The following is a 27,335-nucleotide window of genomic DNA, read 5'->3' as shown; positions in this document are numbered from 1 at the left end:
CAGTGTTTTGACATTTTTCTAGGCTGAATTATTGAGGAGGTACTACTACCATTTTTCATCCCCTGAACCAAGTTTACTTAACCTCTTTTCCCATGTGATATATTTGGAAATAACAAGGAATCGGTTATTCAGAACTTGTTTTTCTTGTTCATTTTATGGCCTCACCAACCTCTGTTTTGCTCAATAGTAACCAAAGTTCATTTAAACTTCCAAGAACCAGGGATTGTAGGGCTAATGCTCGTTCACACTTAAAGTTCATAAACAGGAAATTGTCAGTATTATAGGTTTGGGTCTTTGTCCCATCCCTGTCTCCCTCTGTCCCTGAAGATTCCTTTGAAATTTGTTCTGTGTAAAAAAATCGTTAAAAGTAATTGTTAGTAGTTAATACAGCTGCTATTCTTTCTAAAGTGAAACTTCGGTAAAGTGGGAGAAAAGCGAATTGTAAACCTAATTGTTTGTAAGAAGCTGCTTTATCATTTTCACTTTCTTAAACATGTGTAGTAGATCCCAGGTGTGCTAGACCAGTACAACTCTACATGTGGTCTGTGGACTGGTGCCAGTTTGTACACTGTGTGCTGCCAGCCTACAGAGAGAGAAGTATAGTGATTGAGAATAATTTTATACCTGTTGAATCTAATTTTTAAAAATTGGGACTTGTAAGTCATGTGTTTTGCTCATTTGATTTTTTTCTAGTAATTTCCTTTTTTCCTGTAGTTAAGAAACTCTTGGTCTGTGGCAGTTTGTTGTTGTGCGGTTGTTTTTTAACCACATATAGTTTGAGAAGTACTGTGCTAGAAAATGGAATATAATATACAATTTTGTCATTTCTTAGGCTATATGCTTAGAAATTATATTGTTGGTTTTAGCTGTTAGTTAATGTCTTCTGACTTGCTGGAATTTTTATATCAACAGGGAACTCCATTTAAATAACAACCTGTTACGAGTTCTACCTTTTGAGCTGGGAAAACTGTTTCAGTTACAGACTTTAGGCCTGAAAGGTATGACTTCCATATTTGTGCTTCTTATGGTATGTATATATGTGTTAAAAGAAACTGTGAGGGAAGTGGATGTGGCTCAGGTGATAGGGCTTCTGCCTACCGTATGGGAGGACCCAGGTTTGATCCCTGCAACCTCTTGGTGAAAAAGAAGAAGAGAAAACGTGCCTGTGTGGTGAGCCAGTGCCCCCACAAATGAGTCATGGCAGCAAGATGATGGCACAACAAAGGAGAGGTGAAGGGAGCAGTCAAGGTGAAGCACAGCAGAGACCAGGAACTGAAGTGGTGCAGCTGACAGGGCACCTCTCTCCACATCAGAGGGCCCTAGTGTCAAATCCCAGTGAATCCTAGAGGAGAAAATGTGAAAGATAAGACAAAAAGAAATAGATTCAGAAGATGACACAGTAAATGGACACAGACAGCAAAAACACCAGTGTGGGTGGGGGTGGGGAAGGAGAAAAAAAAATGAAATAAATCTTAAAAAAAAAGAAACTGTGAAAGAGAGATTGATTTTGCAAGGAGATTTGCAGGCTCACTTTTTGCCAAACTTCTTCGAGATATATCCCAGTGGTTTTCGCTCTTGTCTTTTCAGCTGTAGACTATTAGTCTTTATTCTTTTTTGTTCCTGGCCCAACCTTGCTTTTATGTTCACATTTTTTTAAAATGGAGAATCTCTCAAAGTTCAGATAACAACTACGTAGGAAATTTTTATCTGGATTTGAGCATAATTTTAAAAATTTGATTTAAGAGGACTTGATATAAAGAATTTGGGGGCATATTTGGTCCAGTAAGAACAATTGGGAAGTATTTTGCTTGTTTTTTCAGCCCGGTTATGTCTTGGTTTCCAGACAGCTTTGACAAATACCACAGAATGGGTTGGCTTAAACCATAGGAATTTATTGGCTCGTGGTTTCAGAGTCCAGAAGGCTTGCTACCTTCCAGGGTTGGTTGTGTTTTGGCTGTCTGGGAGACCTCTGGTTCCTTAGCTTTCCCATCACATGGCTGTGTCCTCTCCTTTATCTTTTCAGTTCCTTTGAATTCCAGCTTCTGACTCCTCCCTGTGGCGTTCTTTTTTTTTTTTTTTTTTTTTTTTCATATTCCCGCCCCTCTCCCCCCCCTTTTTTTAAAAAGACCTCCAGTAACAGGATTAAAACTCATCCTGATACATTTGGCCATACCTTAACTAAAAATAGCATCTTCGGAAGTCCTATTTGCAATGGGTTCACACCCACAGGAAAGGACCAAGATTAAGAACACGATTTTACTGGAGCATATAACTCAACCTCCTATAGCCAACATGATTAAAAGTCAAATTTAAACATGTCAGTGCCTATAAATTTGTATCACAAATGATTCTTCATCAGTCTTGGATAGGTGTTTTTAGCTTACTATGTAGTTAATTCCTGGAAAACAGTCACAGGATCAAGTCACCATGAATTGGACTCTTTATTTCTTTAAAATGTAATTATAAAAATGAGGTTTTATTCCTATAAATCTATTTTGAAACATAAAAATAACTATTATTTAGAAAAATAAATTATAAATGTATGTAAAATCACATTCAACGAACATTAGCTGTGTAAATGGCTCTTTGGGAAGTTTTTTTCTTTGTGGGTTGGACTGGCTGCGTTTCTTAAAATAGATGTCAATGAAATGTGAGTTGAAGATGCTTTTTGCTTTATCTCTCTCTGTGGTAGGAGTGGGTCTTTTTTTTTCTTTTCTAATTTAAAATTTAAAGAACAGAAAAATACAAATGTAGCTAAGTATATCCATATACTACCAGAATTAACAAATATTAATATTTTGTCACAGCGTCACTTTTTTAATGCAAAAGAAATAGGACATTACAGCAATTTAAGACCTTCTTTGGTTCTCTTTCAGTCCATTTTTTCATCTCAGAGGAAACTACTGTTTATGTCATTTCGGTTATCTTACAAACCTTTGTTCATATTCATGCCTCTTAAGGACCCACAAACTTTATTTGAAGTTAGGGTCGTTAGTCATAGATTTTCTTACTGAATTAATGTGCATAAAAGCCTCTGTGCAAGTAAATGCGTGGAGAAGGATAGGGAGTCTTTGTGACACCTTCATTTTCAGTGATCCCTTGCTTTTCCATTTCAGAAAGGTCCTTTATTGTTTTATATCTAGGCTTTTTTGTATCTTTCTTGGAAATACAGTTTTGCAAAGACATTTGTTAATTTCGGATACCTATTTGGCCAGCATTACACATCTGTCTGTAATAGCAGTCTTCACCGATTTCACCTTTTTTGGACAAATCCTTTGTTTTTTTCCTGAGCTTTGCTGGTTGCATGTCAACTCTGATGTTGTGTCAGCCATTCTGTCTAAAGCAATTGCATCATCCAGGTTCACTCTGAAAACTTCTGTCAGTTTGCTTTCTTGATAGTGCCTGTTAATTATTCGAAAGAGAGAAAATGTATTTAATAAAGTCATCACTTGGTTCAAAATCATTCCTGTTTGTTATATCATGTATTCACACAGAGGCAAAATGTTTCTACCTCATGAATCTGTTCCTGCCATTTTCTGTAAATGTTGATTGCATAGGGCTAGCTAGCTTAATTTTTTCCACATTTCTCCATGTCCTTTAAAATTGTGCTCATGGTATGAAAGGCAGGACTGTGTCTGAAGATGCTAGTCATTGGTTTTTTTTTTGTTTTTTTTTTTGTTTTTTTGTTTTTTTGTTTTGGTAAACTTTTTACTTTGAGATACGTGGAGAGTCATATGCAGTTGCCAGATGTAATGCAGAGCAATCCTTTGTACCATTTACTTGGCTTCCTTTAAGGATAACATCTTGCAAAACTAAAGTATGGGCTGTTAAGCCCTGTTTTTGTACATATTTGACTCAGCTTAGGTAACTTTAAAAAAAAATTTTTTTTAAGTTAGTAATGTATCACAACCATGATATTGACTTTAATGTGGTTAAGATAAAAATATTTACTAAGCAAGACACCTAAGAACAAATACTACATGGTGTCATTCGCAAGAAAGGTTACAAATAAATTCATAGAGACAGTAGATTAGAGGTTACCCAGGGAAGGGTGAGTGCATATTTGGTGGATAATGGAATTTTTATTAAAAAAAAGAAAAAGAAAATTCCATGACCAAAGATCTCCTCATATCCTTTTTTAGCTACAACTACTTTCTTCTTGCCCTTTACTTGCTCCTTAACTTCTGGTCACCACTAATCTCTTCATTTCTATAGTTTTGTCATTTCAAGTATGTTAGATAAATGGAAATCATATAGTATGTAACTTTTGAGATTGACTTTTTTCATTTAGCATAATGGTCTCATGATTTGTCCACGTTGTAGTGTGTATCAATAGTTCATTTTTTAATGTTGAGTAGTATTCCATGGAATGAATTTATCACAGTTTGTTTAACCGTTCACTGAAGGACATCTGGATTATTGTCAATTTCTGGCTATTACTAGTAAAGTGTCTTTGAACATTCATGTGCAGGTTTTGTTGAACTGAAGTCTTCATATCCCTGGGGTCTATGTCCAGGAGAGCAGTTGCTGTGTCACATGGTAGCTGCATGCTTAGTTTTCTAAGAAACTGCCAAACTGTTTTCCAGTGTGGCCATACAATACTATTTTATACTCCCATCAGCAAAGTATCAGTGATTGACTTTTTCCACATCCACAACAACATTTGGTAGTATCAGCATTTTTAATTTTAGCCATTTTGATCGATGCCTGGGGATATTGCCTTGTGGTTTGAATTTACCTTTCCCTAATGGTTTAAGATGTTGAACATCTTTTTGTGTATTTGTCATCTGAATATCTGTATGTTATCTGTGAAATATCTCATGCCTTTACCCATGTTCTACCTGGGTTCTTTGCTTTTTTACTGTTAAGTTTTGAGAGTTCTTTATATACTTTAGATATAGTCCTTTGTTAGATACATGCTTCATAAATATTTTCTCCCAGCCTGCAACTTGTCTTTTCAGTCTCTTTTGCATGGAAAATTTTTCATTTTGCTGAAGTCAAATTTGTCAGTTTTCCTTTTCAAAGTTTTCTACAGTTTCATGTTTTACCTTTAGGTCTGTGATCCATTGTGTTAATTTTTGGATAAGGTGTAAGGCTTAGGTTGAGATTTTTTGATTCTTTTTTTAACCTATAAATGCCCTAATTGTTCTAGCATCATTTGTTGAAAAAGCTATCCTTTCTCTATTGAATTGTTTTGGCACATTAATCAAAAATTAGGCAGGTATATCTGTATTGATCTGTTTTGTGTTTTTTTAAAGAAGGTACCAGAGACTGAACCCAGGACCTTTTGCATGGGAGGCAGGCACTCACCCACTGAGTTACATCGACTCCCCAGTGAGGGTTGGTTTTTTTCATTTCTTTGTTTTTAGGAGGTATTGGGGATTGAACCTGGGACCATCTTCACGGGAAGCAGTTGCTCAACCACTTGAGCTACATCTGTTTCCCTGGGTCTGTTTTAAGTTTGACTGCTCTGGTCCATTGATCTCTGTGTCTCCCCATCCACCTGTATCACAGTCTTGAGTACTGTGCTTCTTTAATAAGTCTAGAACTAGGGTTGACCTATTCCTCCTACTTTATTCCTTTTTAAGATAATTTTAACTATTCTAGTTCCTTGCCCTTTCCATATAAACTTCAGAATAATCTTGTCTGTATCTGCAAATATATTGCTCGAGTTTTATTCAAAATTATATTAAGGACATTGCAAAGACAGATACAGGGCATTATATATCCTGCCATAACGTACAGAAAAACAAAAAAAATTCAATGTAAACTATAATCCATGCTGTGTGGCAGTGCTTCAAAATGTGCTCATTAGTTGCGATGAATGTACCACACTAATGAAAGAAATTCCTAATGTGGGAAAAGTGAGAGGTGTGGGGACTGGGGCATATGGGAATCCCCTGTTTTTTTTTTTAATATAACATATTATATAATCTTTGTATCTTTTAAAAATAAATAAAAATATATTTTTAAAAAATTGTATTAAGCCTGTCATCAATTTGGGGAGAATTGACCCGTATACTATGTGGTATCTTCCGATCTATGAACACCATATGGCTCTCCATTTATTTAGATCTTCTTTGATTTCTCGTGAGTGTTTTGTAGTTCTTAGATTATGAGTCCTGTACATTGTTAGATTTACACCTGTCTTCCTGTTTTTCTTGAGCAGTTGTAAATGATATTGTATTTTTTTGTATTTACCTTATAATCATCTATGGATTTTGTATGTTTATCTAATATCCTGCAACCTTGTTGAATGAACTTGTTTTTTTTTATTTCTTTGCTTAGAAATGTAGCAGTTCATGTCATCAATAAATAAGGGCAGTTTTATTTCTTCCTTTCCGATCTATATGCCTATTATTTCCTTTTCTTACTTCCTTGTGGTAGCTAGAATTTCCACTATTATGTTGACATAAAGAATGATGAAGACAGATATCCTTGTCTTGTTCCCATTCATAGAAAACATCATTCAGTTATTCATCTTGGATATAATATTAGCAATGCATTGTTGTAGACAGTTTTATCAATTTAAGGAAGTTCCCCTCTTCCTTTTTTTCTGAGTTTTTGTCATGAATGAGCATTATTTTTTGTCAATTCCTTTTTTTTTTTTAAGATTTATTACACTTGCTATCTGTTCTTCTGTGTCCATTCGCTGCATGTTGTTCTGTGTCTGCTTGTCTTCTCGTCTTTTCTTTAGTAGATACCTGGAACCCATCCTGGGATCTTCTGACTTGGGAGAAAGGTACTCAATCACTTGAGCCACCGCACCTCCCTGGTTTGTTGTGTTTCTCATTGTCTTTTCCTCTGTGTCTCTTTTTTGTTGTGTCAGATTGCTGTGTGGGCCAGCTAGCCTTCACCAGGAGGCTCCAGGAACCGAACCTGGGACCTCCCATATGGTAGACAGGAGCCCAATTGCTTGAGCCACATCCGCTTCCCTGTCAACTGCTTTTTCTGCCTTAATTGACGTGATTGTGATTTTCCTTCTTTATCCTTTTAATGTGGTGGATTATTATGATTTTTTAAAGTGAATCAGTCTTGCATTCTTGGAATTAACCCACTTAAACCCACTTGGTCCTGGTGTATAATTCTTTTTGTAGACTGCTAGATTCCATTTGCTAATATTTTCTTAAGGATTTTTGGCTCTGTATTTGTGAGAGATATTTGTAGTTTTCTTTTTTGTACTTTCTATCTGGTTTTGGTATCAGGGTAATATATTAGCTTCTTAAAATGAATTGGGAGAAGTGGACGTGGCTCAAGTGATACAGCTTCCATCTGCTGCATGAGAGGACCTGGGTTCAATCTCTGGGGCCTCCTTGTGAGAGAGGAGAGAAAGTGTGCCTTCGTGGTGAGCCAGCTCCCGCCTGGTGAGCCGAGTGCCCATGTGGTGAACCAAGTGCCCACACAGCGAGCTGGTACCCACGTGAGTGCCCGCGTGGCGAGCTGAGTGCCTATGTAGTGAGCCAAATGCCGAATACCTGCGTGGCAAGCCGAATGCCCATGTGAGTGCCCGTGCAGTGAGCTGAGTGCCTGTGTGGTAAGCCAGTACCTGTGCAGCGAGCCGGTGCCTGTGTGGCGAGCCACGTGCCTGCGTAGCAAGCTGAGTGCCCGCACAAGTGAGTCACACAGCAAGATGATGACACAACAAAAGAGAGACAAAGGAGAGAGTCAAGGTAAAGCTCAGCAGAGACCAGGAACTGAGGTGGTGCAATTGACAGGGAACCTCTTTCCACATCAGAGGTCCCTAGAATTGAAACCTAGTGAATCCTAGAGGAGTTAGATGAGAAGAGAAGACAGAAAGAGAAATAGATACAGAAGATGACACAGTGAATGGACATAGACAGCAAAAACAGCAGAATGGGGGAGGGAGAGGGAAAAAATGAATTGGAAGGTGTTCTTCATCTTCTATTTTCTAGAAGAGATTGTGTAGTATTAATTCTTTTTTTAAAAAAAAGATTTATTTTTCTCCCCCTGACCCCTGTTGTTTGTGCTCGCTATCTGCTCTTTTTGTCTATTTGTTGTGTGCTCTCTGTGTCTACTCATTTTCTTATAGGAGGCACCAGGACCTTCCACGTGGGAGGGAGACGCCCAATCACTTGGTCCACATCTGCTCCATGCTTGTTGTATCTCTCGTTGTCTCTCCTTGTTGTGTCATCTTGTGTCAGCTTGCCGTGCTAGCCCGTTGCACCAGCCTATTGCATCAGCTTGCTGTCTTGCTCTCTGTCTTGCTTGTCTTCTTTAGGAAAGGTACTGGGAACCAAACCCGGGACTTCCCATGTGGGTGGGAGGCCTCCAGTGCTTGAGCTACATCTGCCCTCCCCACCACCATTCTTCTTTAAATGTTTGGTGGGATTCTCAAATGAAGCCATCTAGGCCTAAAGATTGTTTTTTGGTAATTTAAATATTAAGTTGATTTCCTTAGTAGTTATTAAGCTATTCAGATTACTTATTTCATGTTGAGTGAGTTGTGGTTTGTAGTTTTCAAAGCAGTGGTCCAAGAGTTGTTCATAGTAATCCATTATTATCCTTTTGATATTTGCAGGGTCTATAATGATATCCCATTTCATTCCTGATGTTGGTGATTTGTGCCTTCTCTCTTTTTCTGTCAGTTTTATGGATCTTCCCAAAGAATCTGTTCTTTGTTTATTGATCTTCTCTATTCTTTTTCTGTTTTCAGTTTCATTGCTTTCTGCTCTTATCTTTAATAATTTCTGCCTTCTGCTTGCTTTGGGCTTCTTTTGCTCTTTTTTTCCTAGGTTGTTGACTTTTTTTTTTTAATCCCCTGTCAGACTTTTCCTCTTTTCTAATGCATGAGTTTAGTGCATTAGAAAAATACCCCTTTCAGCTCAGCCCTCCTTTAAGTGTGTCCCACACATTCTGATGTTTTATTTTTATTTACATTCAGCTCAGTGCATTTAAAAAATTTCCTTTGAGACCTCTTTGACTCATGGGTTATTTAGAAGTATGTATAGTTTTCCAAGTTTTTTTGTTGTCTGTCATTGATTTCTAGTTTGATTCCATTATGGTGGAATGATTTGCTCTGTATGATTTCAGTATTTCAAACTCGTTGAAGTTGGTTTTATAGCCCAGGATATGATCTATTTTAGTGTATGTTACTTGGGCATTGAACAAGAATGTATATACTGAAGTTATTGGGTGGAGTGTTCTATAAACGCCTATTAGATCCTGTGTATTAATCTAATGTCTATTAGGTAGATGGTGTTACTGAGTTCTATATACTTGCTGATTTTCTGGGTTTTTTTTCAGTCAATTTTTGAGAGAGGGGTGTTGATGTCTCCAACTATAATTGAATTTATCTATATTGCCTTTCAGTTCTATCAGGTTTTGCTTCAAATATTTTGCATTTCTTTTTGGTGGATATACATTTAGGATTGCTGTGTCTTCTTGAGGAATTGACCTTTTAATATAATCTTGCTCTCTGTCTCTGGTTATTTTATTTGCTCTAAAGTCTATTTTATCTAATATTAATATAGCTGCTCCTGCTTTCCTCTCATTGTTTGCATGATACATCTTTTTCCATCCTTTTACTTTCAACCTGTCTGTATCGTTATAGGTGAAGTAAATTTCTTGTACATAGTTTTAAATTCACTCTGCCAATCTATGCCTTTTAACTGGTGTAATTCGACCACTTGCATATTAATGTAACTTAAAGATATGTTAGGGTTTAAACCTGCCATTCAATTTTTTTTCCCTGTTTGTTCTCCGTTTTTTAACTGCCAGAGATGGTTTAGCAAACTCAAGAGGAAAAGGAAAACCTATTATATTTGCCCATATGTTTTTGCTTATAGTGTTCTTTTTTTCTTCCTTCCTGATATACCAGGGTCCTTTTTTTATTGTTTCCATTCCGTTGGGAGAACTTCCTCCAGCAATTCTTTTAGGGTAGGTTTGCTGGCAACATATTTTCTTAGTGTTCCTTCATCTGAAAATGTCTTTCTTTCCCTTTCATTCTGAAGGATGTTTTCTGGGTTCACAATTCTTTTCTTTCAAGGTTCACAGTTCTTTTCTTTCTGCACTTGGGAACATTTCTGATGAGAAATTCACTCTCATTTGAATTGTTTTTCCTTTATAGGTAAGGTGTCATTTCTCTTTCATTGCATTCAAGATTTGTTTCTTTGTTTTTAGAAGTTTAATTATGATAATATATTGGCATGTATTCCTTTGATGTCTATCCCGTTTGGGGTTAGTTCCAATACTTGGAATGTATAAGTTTATGTTTTTCTTTGGCCAAATTTGGGGCATTTTCCGCCCTGCCCTCCTTTTCCCTTTCTTCCAGGACTCTGATGGCACAAATGTTAGATCTTTTGCTATAGTTCCACAGGTCCCCAAGGCTCTTCATTTTCTTTTAGTCTAGTATAGCAGTTTGACATAGTTATGAATTCTAAAAATAGATATTTAGATTATATTTGTAAACTGGTCTGTACCTGGGCATGATTAAATTATGATTAGGGCTTTGATTGGGCCACGTCAGTAGGGTATTGAGTCCCCACCCCTTGTGGGTGGGAACTCACAGATAAAAGGCGTGGCAAAGGACAGAGTTGGAGCTTTTTAATGCTGGGGATTTTGATGTTGGAGGTTTGATTTGAAGTTTGATGCTGGAGTCTTGAGTCCCAGGAAGTAAGTACACAGAGGAAAGAGAAGTAAGCCCCAGGAAGAGAGGACCTGAGCCAGGAGAAGAACACAGGAGAAGAATAGAGACAGCTCCTTAGACACAGCAGAGACCCTGGGAAGAGAGACAGAGCCATTTGCCTGATAGTCTACAGCTGAACTTGTGGAGAAAACAGGACCTGAGCCCAGAGAGAGAAGTAAGACCTGGGAAGAGAGGAACCCAGGAATCCTGAACCCTCGCAGATGTTGGCAGCCATCTTGCTCCAACATGGGGAAGTAGACTTTGGTGAGGGAAGTAACTTACGCATTATGGCCTGGTATCTGTAAGCTCCTACCCCAAACAATTACCCTTTTTGAAAACCAACCAATTTCTGGTATTTTGCATCACCACCCCTTTGGCTGACTAATACATCTAGTTTCTCTCTGCTGTTCAGATTAGGTAATTTTCTATTGTTTTATTTTCTGGTTCACTGATTCTGCCCCCTCCGTTTTGCTGTTGATCCCATCCACTGAGCTTTTTATATCATTATTTTATTTTTCAATTCTAAAATTTCCATTTGATTCATCTTCATTTAGTGAGATGTTCTTTGTTGAGAGTCTTCCTGTTTTATTTTATTTTTCCATTTACTTCAAGCATGATTGTAATTTTTTGCTGATGCATTTTTAGCATTGGCTACTTTAAAATCTTTGTTAGATAATTTTAACATTTCTGTCATCTTGGTGTTGGCATCTGTTGTTACATTTTTCATTCATTTAGAAATCTCCCTGGTTGTTGGTATGACGAGCTTTTCCAATTGAAACTTGGACAGTTTTGCATTATTTGTGAGACTCTGGATCCTATTTAAACCTTCTCTTTTACCTAGCTTTCTCTAGACATCACTCTGGCAGGGGATGTGGGAGCATTACCTCCTTCCTGCCACATGGTGATAGAAGTCCAGGCTACCCTCAACCTCTGTTAGCACCTAAGGTAGGGCTTCCTACTGCGACATTGGGTGATAGTTTTGGCTCTGTTTGTGGTATCCACAATCCACACTGGGGGTGGCCTCATTACCTATGGATGATGGCAAAAGTCCTGACTTACCTCTGGGCATCCTCTGACACCACCCCAGAAGGGAGTTGGAGGAGGTACCTCATTACTGGTGAGGGGATTGGAAGTCCATACTCCTCTTGTAGTCTCCTCTGACACCTGGGTGAAGTGTGGGGGGACTTTACCACTGCCTGGCAGGGATGAAATCTTGGCTACCTACTTGGCCTTCTCTGATACCACCTCAGCAGGGACTTTGGGGTACCTTGTTACCTCCTTAGCCTTTGCTGGCATGGGTGAAAATGGGGCCACAGTTTTTTCTTTGGTGGTTGGGTAGAGTTAGAGCATTTACTGAATAAAAGTGTTGTCTTGCTAAGCTGCCTTTTCCTGGTCCTTTGGCTTTCGTTGGAATTCTTTCTGTACCCACTGGTGTTTCCATTTTGCTGGCTTCTTCAGCTCCAAGTGTGGGATATAAGAAACAAAAAGAAAATCCAGGGAACTTAATCCCTGTGTCAATCAGCAGACCCCGAGGTCTCTAGCTGGTCTCTTTCTTTTCTCCAACTTTCAGTCTTCTTCTGTTTGTTTTGTACATAATGTCCAGAGGTTTTAGTTGTGCTTGGTGGGAAGTATAGGGAAAAGTATGTCTACTCTGTCTCTCATTTGCCTTTGCTCCTTATTTCTAAAGACGCCATATCATGTTTTAATTCCAGATTTTGTTGTCGGTGGTGGTGTTAACTTTACTCTACAGGGAAGCAGACTTGGCCCAATGGATAGGGCGTCCACCTACCACGTAGGAGGTCTGCGGTTCAAACCCCGGGCCTCCTTGACCCATGTGGAGCTGGCCCATGCATAGTGCTGATGTGTGCAAGAAGTGCCGTGCCACGCAGGGGCATAAGGGAGCCCCACACACAAGAAGTGTGCACCGTAAGGAGAGCTGCCCAGTGCAAAGGAAAGTGCAGCCTGCCCAGAAATGGAGCCGCACACACGGAGAGCTGACACAACAAGATGACGCAACAAAAAGAAACAGAGATTCCTGGTGCCACTGATAAGGATAGAAGCAGTCACAGAAGAACACACAGCTAATGGGCACAGGGAGCAGACAACTGCGGGGAGGGGCGGGAGAGAAATAAATAAAAAAAATAAATCTTTAAACAAAAAACAAAAAACTTTATGTATATTTTCTTTTTCTAGGCATTATAGGACAGATTAATTTTAAAATTAAAGAAATTCCAAAAAAGCAAATAAGTGCTGGGAAAAAAAACATAAAAGTAAGGAAATTATCCCATTTACAATAGCATCTAAAATAATAGAATAATTATGAATAAATCTAAGTAAGGATACAAAAGACAAGTATACCAAAACCACAAAACACTGCTGAAAGAAATTGAAGAAGACCTAAATGAAAGGCAAGACATCCCAAGTTCATGGATTGGAAGAGTTAACATTGTTAATATGTCATCACTACTTTAAGCAATATATAATTTCAATGCAATCCCTTTTAAAATTCCAGCAGCCATTTTTGCAGAAATGGAAAACCCAACCTTAATTCAAATGGAACCCTAAATAGCGAAACAATCTTGAAAAAAGAACAGTGTTGGCGAACTCAAAGAAACTTTCCAATTTCATATTGTATTACAAAGTGATAGTAATCAAATCATTGTGATACTGGCACAAAGACAAATAGATCAGTGGAACAGAATTGAAAGTCCAGTAATAGACCCACACATCTATGGCCAATTGATTTTTGCAGAGGGGGCTAAGTGGAGAAGAAAGGTCTCTTTAAAAAATAGTATTGGGAAAACTAGATATTCAAATGCAGGAGATTGAAGTTTGGCTCCTTTTTCACACTGTATATCAAAGTCAACTCAAAATGGATCAAGGACCTAAATAGAAGAACTAAAACTATAAAACTCTTAGAAGATAACATAGAGGCAAATTTTTATGACCTGGGATTCGGCAGTGGATTCTTAGATATCGCACCAAAAGTATAAGCAACAGAAGAAGCAATAGATAAATATGAGTTCATCAAAATTAAAAACTTTTGTGCACCAAAGGAAATTATCAAGAAAGTGAGAAAAGATAGCCTACCAAATGAGAGAAAATAGTTTCAAACTGTGTATCAGATAAGTGTTAATAGCCAGTATATATAAAAAACACCTACAACTCAACAACAGAGAGATAAACAGCACAATTTAAAAATTGGCAATGGACTTAAATAGGCATTTCTCCTAAGAAAGATACATAACATGGCCAATGAACACATGAAAAGATGCTCAACATTATTAGCCAGTAGAGAAATGCAAATTAAAACCACAACAAGCTCCCACTTCACACCCCCAGGATGGTTGTTATTAAAAGAATGGAAAATGTCAAGTGTTGGAGAGGATATGTAGAAATCTGAACTCTAGTGCATTGTTGGTGGGAATGAAAAAAGGATACAGCCACTGTGAAAAGCAGTAAGACAGTTCCTCAAAAAACTAAATATAGACCTATCATTTGACCTGGCAGTCCCACTTCTAAGTATATAACAAAAGAGAGTGAAAACAGAATTGCAAACAGATACTCATACACCACATTGCAGCTTTGTTCATAGTAGCCAAAAGCTGGAAACAACCCAGAAGCCCATCACCAAATGAATTGGGTAACAAAATGTGGTAAATACACACAGTGGGATATTATTCTTCTATAAGAAAAAATGAAAAAATGAAATTATGTGACGTACTGCAACATGGAAGAATTTTGAAAACATACTCAACGAAACAAGTCACAAAAGAGATGACTAGAAATTAGCAAATTCACAGATGTGGAGAGCAGATTAGAGACTTGGGGAAGAGGAGAGGGGAGAGGGCAAGAAGGTTTAAAGAAAAAGTAAGTTGATATTTGTGTTGGGAGGAGGTTTTATTTATAAAGGAAGATCTAAATGTAAAGGAATGATAGTATTGTAATCTTTCTTCCTCAAAGACATAGTTTCTACTGATTTGAATACACTTGTATCCTTGTGATTCTTAGAATCCTCCTATCTTTAAAATTGAAAGACGTCTTAAAGGTCAACTAATTTAGTTATTCTTCCCTTCTCTGAACCAGCATCTTTGAAGAATACTCCATTATCTCATATGGCAGGGCATTTCATTTTAAGTTGTTATAATGTTTACCAACCTCTTCTATTCTGAGAGGGCCCTTCCTATTTAGAGTGTTGGTCCTCATTCTGCCATTTGAGTCTAGTTTTCACAAGAGAATGGGGGCAAAACTTTTTTTTTCCTGGACAATCCATGATCATTCTTATATTTCATATCTTTTCACTTTTCCTCATTGGCATGATTAACATCTTTCACAATATAGCTGCCTTTGTCAATCTGTCAATCTGTAATCATTCTTAGTGGGTTTGTGACACCCAGAACCAGGTGCACCACTTCCATGGACAGGGGCTTTCCTGTTCTGAATACCATACTGTTATTTCTCATATATGCCTAAGAAATCCCTTTGACAAAATTGGAGACTACTGCTGTAGATATATGTGTAAATTACTGAATTTACAGATGGCTTAAACCCCTGGGATTTTTACCTCACCCTTAGCGAGTTAACTCTTAAACCAAGTCTTTCCCTTTTGATACTTTGCTCCCCCTCGTTTTGCACTCACTGTCTACTCTCTATGTCCATTTGCTATGTGCGCTCTGTGTCTGCTCGTCTTTTCTTTAGGAAGCACTGGGAACCAAATGTGGGACCTCCCATGTGGAAGAGAGATGCTCTATTGCTTGATCCACCTCAGCTCCCTGCTTTGTTGTGTCTCTCATTGTTTTTCCTCTTTGTATCTCCTTGTTTGCATCATCTTGATGCATCAGCTCACTGCACCTGCCCATCACACCAGCTTGCTGTCTTGCTCATCTTCTGCAGGAGGCACTGGGAACCAAACCCAAGACCTCCTATGCGATAGACGGGAGCTGAATCGCTTGAGCCACATTCGCTTGCCCGGTAGTGTTTTTAAAAATCTAATTGCCAGGCTACAGTTGTCAAGGATGTTTTCTTACTAGCTTTGTTGCAGTTTTGCATTTTGATTGGTTCATTGTACTGGTTGTCATTTTTATCATCTCTAATCCTTTCTGCTTCTCCCCACCTCTTCTCCCAAATCCAGTTTCACTTGCTTTTGATCATCAGTTATACCATCTGTTATTGAAAGTGTTAATTAGGCAGGGCCAAATACAGAGCACTGCTGGAGATTGGCATCAGTTCATTAATAATCATTCTTTGGATTCTTCTGTGGAATAAGTGATAAATCATTTTTATTCTTCACATCAGTAATTGCAAAAATAATGTTTTATATAAATTAGTATGGTACTAGCAACCATTTACATTGTTATAACTGATCTGATGATTTTGATAAGTTTCTGAGTTCAGAAATATTTTAGTACTTGTCTCTTTTATTTAGTACTTACCTCTTTTAAAAATATTTCCAGGAAATCCACTTACCCAGGATATTTTGAACCTCTATCAGGAACCAGATGGAACAAGAAGGCTACTGAACTATTTGCTTGATAATTTGGCAGGTACTGCAAAACGAAGTAAGTGGTCATCTGTTTAAACTCTTTTATTGGGAAGACATATAAGAATATTGCTTAATTTTGTGCTTTATATTCAACTAGTTTCAACAGAACAGCCACCCCCAAGGTCTTGGATTATGTTACAAGAACCAGACAGAACGAGGCCAACTGGTTGGTAGCCTTATTTTTTCACTCTTACTTTACTTGGTCTTTATAAACATGAGAGATTGTAGAAAGACTTAATTCTTGCTCACCTGGTGTCTGTGTATAGTATGCTATAGAGCAGTGCTTCTCAACAAGGGGTGATTCATCCCCCAGGGTAAATTTGGCTATGTCTGGAGGTATTTTGGGTTATCACAACTGTGGGGTGGTTGCTGCTGGCTTCTAGTGAGTAGAGGCCGGGGATGCTGCCAGTTCAGGAGACAGTCCCGACCACAAAAAATGGTCTCACTCAAAATGTCAGTAGAGTACCACTGTTGCTTGTAATAAATACATCAGAATCTTTCTGTATTGGAAGTTTCCAAATCCTAGCATGAATCCACCACATTCCTACTATATCTGACAACATGAAATTTTGAACTAATGATCTCTAATCTTTTTTAAACTTTTAATTGCATAAAAATAGTCTGGGAGATTTTATGGTATTTATAACGGGATTTGGTCTATGATACCCTTTTGCATGAATTAACAGGTGTTGCTTTATAGACAAAAACCTAGATTCTACTGTAAAGGAAACAGCCTGTCAATGTCAAGTTCCATATTCTCCATTACCAGTTGATAGGGTGGTAGAATGGTAGAGGGAGGGATGAGGAGCCTTGGTCTTAGAGGCTGAAGTTATCAAAATCTTAGTGTTTTAGCTTCCAGCGTTTCTGTATGAAAATTTCTTAACATATTTCTTCTTCCTTTGTTCTCTGACTTTAGCTGTATCACCCAGCTGGCTTATAGTAGCTTATCAGTGACTATTACTAAATGAATAAAGTCAAATTTAGCATTTAAATGAAAACTATTAGCTGAAATTAATTATGTCTTTTTTTCCTGCCACGTGTGTGAATAAGTAAAGTTATCTTTCCTACAGCCTTATTTTCTGTCATGTGCTATAATGTTCTTTGTGATAAATATGCGACCCGGCAGTTATACGGCTACTGTCCATCATGGGCACTAAATTGGGACTACAGGAAAAAGGCCATTATTCAAGAAATCTTGAGCTGCAATGCTGATATCATAAGTCTTCAGGTAAGTCATACAGAAGACTTTTTGTTTAAATTGTGCAAATTCCCCCAGCATTAGTAAAGCAAGGAACAAACTTGGAATGAATATATTATCCTAACATGTTTGAAGTCCTGCTGTTAGCAGTTCTTAAAATATTGACCTTTTCTGTCTAGTGATCCTGAGAACATCCTACTTGCTTTGCTTTGTTAGCACAGTGCTGCCAGATTAAGCAAATGGATTAAGCTGGGTTTTAAGCATTTACTCTGATTGCTAAACAGTCACTTTTTCTACTCTAATGTACCTTCACACTATAGTTTTAATTGGATGGCAAGGTTACTGAAATTATTGCATTGTCAAGGTGTAATTTAACTTTACCACCAGTGTTACTAGAATAATTAGGGCATGGTGGAAAGAGCGTTGAACCTGGTACTCACTAACTTTGGGTTCTTAGTCCAATTCTTACTAACCCATGTGACTGGGCAAGTCACTTTCTCCCTATGGGCCTAATATTATGATTTGTGAAGTTCCATCTGCCTCAAAGATTTTTGTTCCACACCAGTTCTAAAAGGAAAATATGTGTGAATAGGATTATATATCTTTCTGTTCCTTTATTCCTAAACAACAAAGAATTGACCTTGACAGATGGTGCCTGTAAGGTGACAATAGGTGTTCCAATTGGTTTCAGATAAATTACATTGAAAAGATGTTACGTTTTTTATTCTGTGCATCTGCCCTTTGAAATTATTTTAAGCTTTTAAATACAGAGGAATAGGGGAAACGGACTTTGGCCCAGTGGTTAGGGCGTCCGTCTACCACATGGGAGGCCCGCGGTTCAAGCCCCGGGCCTGCTTGACCCGTGTGGAGCTGGCCCATGCGCAGTGCTGATGCGCGCAAGGAGTGCCGTGCCACACAGGGGTGTCCCCCGCGTAGGGGAGCCCCACGCGCAAGGAGTGCACCCGAAAGGAGAGCCGCCCAGCGCGAAGGAGGGAGCAGCCTGCCTAGGAATGGCGCCGCCCACACTTCCCGTGCCGCTGACGACAACAGAAGCGGACAAAGAAACAAGATGCAGCAAAAAGACACAGAAAACAGACAACCGGGGGAGGGGAGGGGAATTAAAAAAATAAAAATAAATCTTTAAAAAAAAAAAAATACAGAGGAATAATTTTTATCTAACGAAATAACTTCGCTGTTTATAATTTTTCAGGAGGTTGAAACGGAGCAGTATTACAATTTTTTTCTGGTAGAACTGAAAGAACGCGGTTATAATGGATTCTTTAGTCCCAAGTCTAGAGCTAGAACAATGTCAGAACAAGAAAGAAAACATGTTGATGGCTGTGCAATATTCTTCAGGACAGAAAAGTAAGTCATTTTATTTTTGAAAAAGAAAATTTTCTCGGTATTTGCAGTGTTAGAACCAAGGATGTGGCTGTTAGTTGGCAAATAAAATGAGGCACTATGTTATTATTCAGGAAAACAACACCATCGACTTAGGGTATTTGTTTTGTTTCTGTTTTGTGTTTTTGGGGGGGATGTGTTTTTTTTAACAAATAATCTTGTTTTTGAGACATCTTCAAAGTACTGTTGTTTCTTCAGGTGTTTAGGGTTTCATTCCAGTTGTTAATTGAAACACCATGTAGTTAACATTCCCTCTAGGATGGTAGAGGGATTCTTAAACTGATATTTTGGAAAAGAATTGCTTAAAAATTACAGGATGGAATATTTCAACATGAAACCTACAAAGAAGATGAATGCTTTATCTTAAGTTGTAAAGGTACTTCAAAATATTATTTATGTCAGTGACAAACTGAGAACAACTTTTAAGTGGAGACGGGAAGCTAGGTGTTAAGTATGTGGAGGATTTGCCATAATGCAATTTAAGTGCCATCATATCTGTTAAGGACATTTGGGGAAACTACATTTCCCACATCTTGGTATTCCCAATTCTATGTTTGTGTGTGTGTTTTTGTTTTTGTTTTAGATTTACTTTGGTTCAGAAACACACTGTTGAATTTAATCAGCTAGCAATGGCAAATTCAGAAGGGTCTGAAGCTATGCTGAACAGAGTCATGACAAAAGATAACATTGGAGTTGCAGTACTGCTAGAACTTCGAAAGGAATTGATTGAAGTGTCATGTGAGTGACCCTTTCACGTCTGTGAAATTGACTTCCAAAATTTAAATGTTCTGAGCTGACATCTTTGAAAAGAGTAGAAAACAAAAAATTCTTTATGTATTAATGATCTTGTCTAACACCTGAAGAAACTCAGTGAGAATTTAAATCTTGTCTAAAATGTCATATTCCTTTTTCTCCACCACAAAGTCAGGATGAAAAAACATTGCCCAGAAAAGTATTCTAAATCTTAAAAGGGCTAAAGTCAAAAAAACATTTTGGTTTGCCCCCAAGAATGTTGAAGTAAATATTAGTTAAAATAACTGCTCAGAGATAAGAACTAACTCCATGTACTTACATAATTGCTTGTCAGTAAGAATATTCTGTAAGCTAACTTCTTTTCCTGACCTACTTACAGTCATTTTAAAGGTCTTGAGTTTTAGATAAATGGACCATTTATTTCAAATTACAAGTGTATGTAAAGTAACGATTTTGCTGAGAACCTAAACTTTTATCATTTGAAGAACAATTGGAACTGGGGATATTAAATCTGAAAGGATAGAAAAGATAAGAGAGAGAGAGTGCTTAATGGCTATCTTAAAAAAGAGGGTGTAGAATTTTTTTGTGTGAGGCTCAGTTTAGGACATCTGAGCTAAGACTAGAAGTTTCAAGTGAATGCCCTATGCCGAAAACGTTCAACCAGAGGTTTGGCTGTCTTATTTATCAAGTTTGTGGTAGGGTAGATTCTGTCATCAGGGGGGAAATTTTTAGGTCCTTGTCTATTCTGAGATTGAGATCACTTGCTTTCACATACTCTAAGAATATATGGGCTGATGGGTGGGTTTTTGTTTTGTTTGTTTGCTTTCTTTTTATCTAATTATAGCTGGAAAGCCGCATCTTGGAACAGAAAAACAGCTTATTCTTGTGGCTAATGCACATATGCATTGGGACCCTGAATACTCTGATGTGAAGTTGGTACAAACTATGATGTTCCTCTCAGAAGTAAAGAACATTATTGATAAAGCCTCTCGAAGCCTCAAATCCAATGCCTTGGGAGAACTTGGAACTATTCCACTTGTGTTATGTGCAGATCTTAATTCTTTGCCAGACTCTGGTAAGAAAAGAATGCCTTTTGTATTGATTACTTTATCACCTTAACTTGTTTTTGTAATGTATTGTTTCTGATAATTCCAATTGTAGTCACGGTGAAAATTCAATTTGTAATAGACTCTAAAGTGGAGGAAGGACATTAACCATCTTTGGTCCACATGTAGGTGATGACTTGAAACAGGTCATTGAAGAACATAGACTTGTGTTTTATTATCCCCAAGTCATTTGTAATCGAGTCTCTGCGAAAAAATTATTAGGGCAGTTCCTTTGGTATTCCAGCATGTTGTAATAAAATCACATTGTAAATATTGCCATATTTAATAGGATCTCAAATTTTCTTTTGGTGGATTTGATTAGAAAAATAAACCTCCAATGAAAATTGAGACCCCTTTATTTACACAGCTCAGACAAGTGATTTTAACAACACCAAAAATGAACAGAGGATCTGGATTTTGTTTAAGTAGAAGACTACCTACAGCGTCTGGTTCCTGAGTACTTTTCCAACATCATTAGTGCATAGTCATTAATGACCTTGTTGTTAGTACATGATTAAATCATAGCCCTTGTAATATCAAATTCAGTATTCTCAACTCCTCATTTATACTCTCATACACACAAGAGCGCTTTCCTTCTACTTTTATGCATGCCCATGCACCTGTCCCACTGACACACTTTGGGGTGGTTTAATTATCACATCATTGCCGTCACCATAGATATGAGACATTAAGAAGGTAGAAACTCTGTTAAAATTCTTCTCCAGGGAAAGTAAAGGTATCTCAGATCCTGTAATTCTTTAATCCATCTCATGAGGCTATTTTGGGATCATTGCTCCTGAAGCAATTGAAGGTTATTCTCTGGCCAGAGCTCACCAACATATCTGAGGGGCAAGAAAAGTAGTCACATAGTCGCTGTCTTAAGACCCATTTCTGATTACTACCAAGTAACAGCTGATGATGTAACTAGAAAATGACCTTGAATAAAAGGGTCAACTCGGACCAGCAGAATATCTCAATGTACATATAATACCAGGAGTTAAAAATGCATTTTGACCTGAATAAAAGGGGGACATGGAAAGGACAAATGAGTTTATATGGCTATGAGTCTCCAAAAAGAGCCGGGAGGTTATCAGAGGGGTTCCCCTTATGCACACCTGAGCAGAGTCCCAGAGACAGATAAAGTAGATACAACCCCAGGTATTGGTTCTGCTGAGGGCTACAGAGACCCACAGGTTCCATGGTCATGGCAGATGGAGTTCAGTGCCATCTCAGTAGGCCCTACTTTGGAGTTTGTGTTTCTGTGCGATGGAGCTGGACTTAGATGTGATCTTTGTCCACAAGTCTCTCCTTTTACTTTTACCAGAACTGTAGTTGGTGCTGGGGTTTAATGTATACCCAAGGGACCTGAATCTGTGAACTGACCATGTGGTAACCAGGCCCTGAGCCTCAATAGACTTGCAATTCCTACACTCTGGTTTATTGGACTTACCCCACTCAGCTAACATGGAGGTGAAGAAGGTCAACCACCACACCAGGGAGCCAAGAGTGCCTACAACTGCAAGCAGAATTGCATCCAGCATCCATGTGGAATCTAAGCCCCCTCTTGATATAGATGTGAGGTAGACATAACCATCCCAGGGTCCACAGGATGAAGGAATAGAGTATGGATTAAAGTGGACTTACTGATATTCTATCTGGAACTACTGTGATTAGTAATCGAAGAAAATGTGGCATTGGTGTGGAGAAAGTGGCCATAGTGGCTGCTGGGGTAGGGAGTGGGAGGAAGAGATGATGTGGGGGCGTTTTCGGGACTTGGAGTTGTCCTGGGTGGTGCTGCAGGGACAGTTACTGGACATTGTATGTCCTCCCATGGCCCACTGGATGGAACGTGGGAGAGTGTGGGCTATGGTGTGAACCATTGACCATTAGGTGCAGCGGTGCTCAGAGATGTATTCACCAAGTGCAATCAATGTCTCATGATGATGGAGGAGGTTGTTGTTATGAGGGGAGGAGTGGGGTGAGGGGGGTGGGGGGTATATGGGGACTTCATATTTTTTAAATGTAACATTAAAAAAATACAGACAAAAAAAAAGACCCATTTCTGTATTAAAAATTTTAGTCTCTTAGTTAACACATGGAGAAATGTTCATTCTTGGTAACTAATTCATTGAAAGTTAAAGTGTGTTTGTAGTGCCCATCATGTTACTCTTTTTGAAAATTTGAAGCAACTTAAATTTTTAAAAATAAGGGAACTAGTTTAGCAAATGTCATCTACCAGCCCAGCTGTATTATGTAACCATTAAAAAATAATCATTGGAAAGACACAAATAACATGTGATATAGTATTAAATAAAGAAAAAAGAATTGTATAAGATACTCAGTACTCTATGATTAAAAATGGATTTAGACAAGTACTGGCAAATGTAAAATAGAAAATGCAACATTTTAGAAAGTAGGGGGGAGTCTGTGTGGCTTAAAACTGTTAATTTACTATTGCATGGTCTTTTTTAGTTACATTTTGTATACTGTATGTATATTCTACACAGACTTTGATAATAAAGTATAATTATCTTCATTATAGGTGTTGTAGAATATTTGAGCACTGGTGGAGTAGAAACAAATCATAAAGACTTTAAGGAGCTGAGATATAATGAAAGTCTTACAAACTTCAGCTGTAATGGGAAAAATGGAACAACCAATGGAAGGATCACTCATGGTTTCAAGTTAAAGAGTGCCTATGAGAATGGCCTGATGCCTTACACAAATTATACATTTGATTTCAAGGTAAGTTTTGAGATTTACATGTTTTTATTTTATTTTTTAATTTATTGATGTAGATCATACATAAACATACATAAACAATAAGTGTATAGTAATAGTTGTAAACTTCCAAAACAAACATACATAACATCATACAGGGCTTTCATACCTCACCCTACCACTAATACCTTGCATTGTTATAAAACATTTTTAACTAATGATGAAAGAGCATCCTCAAAATATTACTACTAACCAAAATATTTTTCCCCCAACTCATCCTATTATTATTTTTATATCATTTATACATGAAAATACATAAACAGTAAGTGTATAGTAAAAGTTGTGAACTTACAAAGCAAATATGCATATCATACAGGGGTCCCACACATATATTTTTATGACAGAAGTTGTAAACTTAGAGAACAACCATGCACATGAGCAGAATTCCCATATAACACCCTCTATGAACACATCACACCATGGTACAACATTTGTTACAGATTCGAGATAATACCATCAGATTATTATCAGATCCATAGTGTATACTTGGCATACTTTTTCTCTACTCCCCTATTATCAACACAGTACATCTTTGGCATAGATGCATGAATATTACATTATTACTGTTAACCACAGTCCATAGGTCACTCCAGTTGTGTTTTTTCCATGCTTCTCCACATTCCCACCACCCTGCAGTAGTGAAGTACATCTGCTGTAGCTCACAAAGGACGTTGTTGCATCTGCACCACAGTTCTCATCCACTTCTAGGTTTGAGATTTATATGCTTTAAAACCTCCATTTTACTAGAGAATCTTGTACCTTCATCTTAATATTCTGTTAAAATAGGGATATATATATTCAGACTAGAATAAGCTTGAATTAGTTGGTAACAATATTCTTTTATTATCCTTCTGTAGAATTCCACATCATTGGTGTCTTACCCTTACTTTATTAGAATAATTTCCAGGTGACAATATCAGGTCAAATAATGGTATTAATTCCCGAGTTTAACTTTTACTATTTTTTAAAACAATTGTTTCTTATGTGCTCATTATTATCAGCTGAATATGCAGTACCATAATATCGAATTTGGTGTCAGTTAGGGTGAGGTATCAGCTCATATTTTAACTTCACTGAAATTGTATTCCTTTGAGTACCATATGTATTTTATATTAGCCATTTTTAAATGTATCTAAAATGTATTTTATACTTACATGCCTTTTTGCACAATTAACTGTTAACAGTGTACAGCCTTTGGTTCATAACTCATCATTTTTATATCAGTGACTGTTTGGACTGTGTTACTTTCCTTGTATTTAGCTGTTCTTTTTAGCCACTTTTTGTATGTCTATTCTCTTAAAGGCCAATTTTTAAAATTCTAGACTCCTGATAAAATAATCATTTGGATCAGATTATATAGTAGAGCATAAAAAAGAGGTTAAGTGGAGTCTTAAGTACTCAGGTAGAGTACTTAAGTACTCTGTAGAGCAGAGAGTTGATGACCTCTGTTTGTCCCTCTAGTACCCCTTTCTACAGTCATGCTCAGAGAGTTGAGGTTGGGGCTGCTGAGTGAGTAATGGCCAGGGAAGTGAGATGGTACCATACCAACAATAAGTTGGTAACAGTCTTGCAAATGGAACTTAAAGGAGCAAGGACCCACTTGAAAATTGTGATATCAGAGGAGAAAAACCAACCTAAAATAAACTTTTATTGTCACATGTATAAAATGTGAAGTTAATTGGTCTTCACTCTACTTCCCCATATTCACCTTAGGTCATTGGAAAGGATAGTCCAGTAGCATAAGATTGCTTAATTCTCTTCACTAGCATAATTTTTCTCTGAAATTGTTTTATCAGTTGCAGTGAAAACTAATGTTATGAGGTAATTGAAAACTGAGATGTCACATTTTTAAGGTCAGTGTAAGTTTTACCTTCTAGATCTCTCATCTTCATGTAGTACCAAAGCTAAAGTCCTCTTCATGCCTATCACTGTGAGGTTGGAGTGTGTAAAGATGGGTATGACACGGCTCCCTTAAAGGAACTTACTCTCTGTTCTGAAGACTGGCCTGTAAACAGGCTATGGCAGCCTGATGTGACATAGGGTGTCACAGGAATATGTCACACAGACACCTGCTATGCAGAGGTCATGGAGCCCTTCTTATAAGAAGGGAGGCTTAAATTGAATCTTGAAGAAATTAGGTGAAGAATTGGTAAGAAAATGTTTCTGATAGAGAGTACATTTGGTAAGAAAATGTTTCTGATAGAGAGTACAAGCACCTTATGCAAAAGAGTATGAAGAATTGCAGGAGGTGTAACGTTGAAGTTTCACATGGAGTTGTGGAGAGGTTTGACTGGGGCCAAATGGAAGAGCCTCTGTGGAGTTGAGCGGTTAGAACTTTATCCTAAGGCACTGGAGAGAGTTTGATATTAGCGCCTCCGGAGAACTGATTGGAGGGGCAAGTCAAGTCGAAGGGCTGTTTGAGTTGACTAGGCAGTAAGTGATAATAGTTGGAACTAAGATAGTATCAGTAGACTTGTAGAAGGGTGGACCAATTCAAAAGATATTTAAGAGGTCAGTGATTAAAAGAATTTTGTGATTGATTTGATGTTGGAGCATTGAAAAAGAAAGAGGAAAGAATCATAGATTCTGCCGTTTTTCTATTTTGGGCAGATTTTGTTCTCACAGATAAGAGTTATTGGAGAAAGAACAAGTTTGGGCAGGGAAGATAGTACATTTTTAGACAAATTGAGTTTGGAAGTCTCTGTGAAACAACTAAGTGGGGGATGTCCTAAAAAATACAGATAAACAGATTTGAACCGGGGAGACAGACAAGGACTGAAGATAGAGATTTAGAAGTTGATAGTATTAATTGGTTCTTCCTTTTGGAGGGGAAAGTGGTTTAGAGACCCGTTGGAGAAAGTGATGAAAATTGTGGAATTTTTCTCATTTGACTTGGGAGGATTCACAGCTCTAGAGCTAGTACTTTGCACGCTGGTAACGCAAACGTACAGAGTTGAAGAGGGGCTGGAATGGATCCTGGAGAAAGCTAGCATTTAAGTGATAGGAATATCAAGAGTGAGGGGGGAAACCAGGATAGTGTAGAAGGGAAAAGGAACCAGTGCTAAGCTTTAGGAAGATATTGGTGAGAGCTGGGAGATGAGGCAGTAAGGACAGCATTTAGACTTCTCTTCCAAGCAGATGGATTGAAGAGGAGGAAAGGATAGTGACCAAAGAGTAGGGGAGAGGAAGGGTTATTTTTCTTTTGTTCCTGTTGCTGGTAAAGGAAAAGGAAGAAGACACTTGAGTGTGCTTAAATGCTTTTGGCCAAGAGCATGGAGAGGAGAGGCTGACGTTCCAGAAGGGCCAGCCAGCACCTGTCACTGTGAGCCGGGTGCCATGCCTGGTGCTGAGGAGACGAGGGGTAGATGGAGGAATATCCCTACCCTACAGGAGCTTATGCACTGGCAAACGTATCTATAATTACACCTTGGGATAGGCATTATTGAGGGAAGAGAGTCGGATGTGACGAGAGGGAAGTTAGGTGAATGGAAGGCAGGATTCAGGAAAATCTTTGGAAAGTGAACCTGAGACTTGAAGGTTTGGAATTAGCCAGATCACAAGTAGAAGGTGGTGTTCCAAACAGAGGGAAGAGCATTTGTAAATGGAGGCCCTAGGGCGAGAAAGAACTTAACACCTTCAGGGAATTTTCACACACATATACACAGAAGGGGGTGAATGGCAACAAGGTAGAGCACAGGAAAGTGGCACAAATTAAGTTAGGAAAGAGAAGCAGAGGCCATATGATGAAAGGTCTTTTAGGTCTCATTAAATATTTTGAAAAGTTCCAAACAAGAAATTGGCTAAATGATATCATCTCTCCCTTAAACTTCCTTTACTTTTATTGAATTCAACTTTTAGTTGCAATCATTTGATTTACAAGAGAATAAGCTTTCTGTTTTGCTTTTTTGT

The 27,335-nt window shown here is 37.9% G+C and overlaps 1 protein-coding gene across 1 annotated transcript in view; it reads left to right on the top strand.

Annotated features, from left to right (window-relative positions):
• CNOT6 (CCR4-NOT transcription complex subunit 6) overlaps window positions 1-27,335 on the top strand; it is an 84,883-nt gene that overhangs the window by 53,350 nt on the left and 4,198 nt on the right. The window contains exons 5-12 of the mRNA XM_004456631.5: window positions 913-998; window positions 16,099-16,203; window positions 16,285-16,353; window positions 17,258-17,415; window positions 18,596-18,750; window positions 19,370-19,524; window positions 20,384-20,614; window positions 23,188-23,390. Of these exons, the coding sequence (XP_004456688.2) occupies window positions 913-998; window positions 16,099-16,203; window positions 16,285-16,353; window positions 17,258-17,415; window positions 18,596-18,750; window positions 19,370-19,524; window positions 20,384-20,614; window positions 23,188-23,390 (1,162 nt within the window). The remainder of the gene's footprint in view (window positions 1-912; window positions 999-16,098; window positions 16,204-16,284; window positions 16,354-17,257; window positions 17,416-18,595; window positions 18,751-19,369; window positions 19,525-20,383; window positions 20,615-23,187; window positions 23,391-27,335) is intronic.

The sequence above is a fragment of the Dasypus novemcinctus genome, chromosome 2, assembly GCF_030445035.2.
Source record: "Dasypus novemcinctus isolate mDasNov1 chromosome 2, mDasNov1.1.hap2, whole genome shotgun sequence".
Taxonomy (NCBI): Eukaryota; Metazoa; Chordata; class Mammalia; order Cingulata; family Dasypodidae; genus Dasypus; species Dasypus novemcinctus.
Note: the sequence above shows the minus strand (reverse complement) of the source record. Positions and strands in the feature narration are given on the sequence as shown.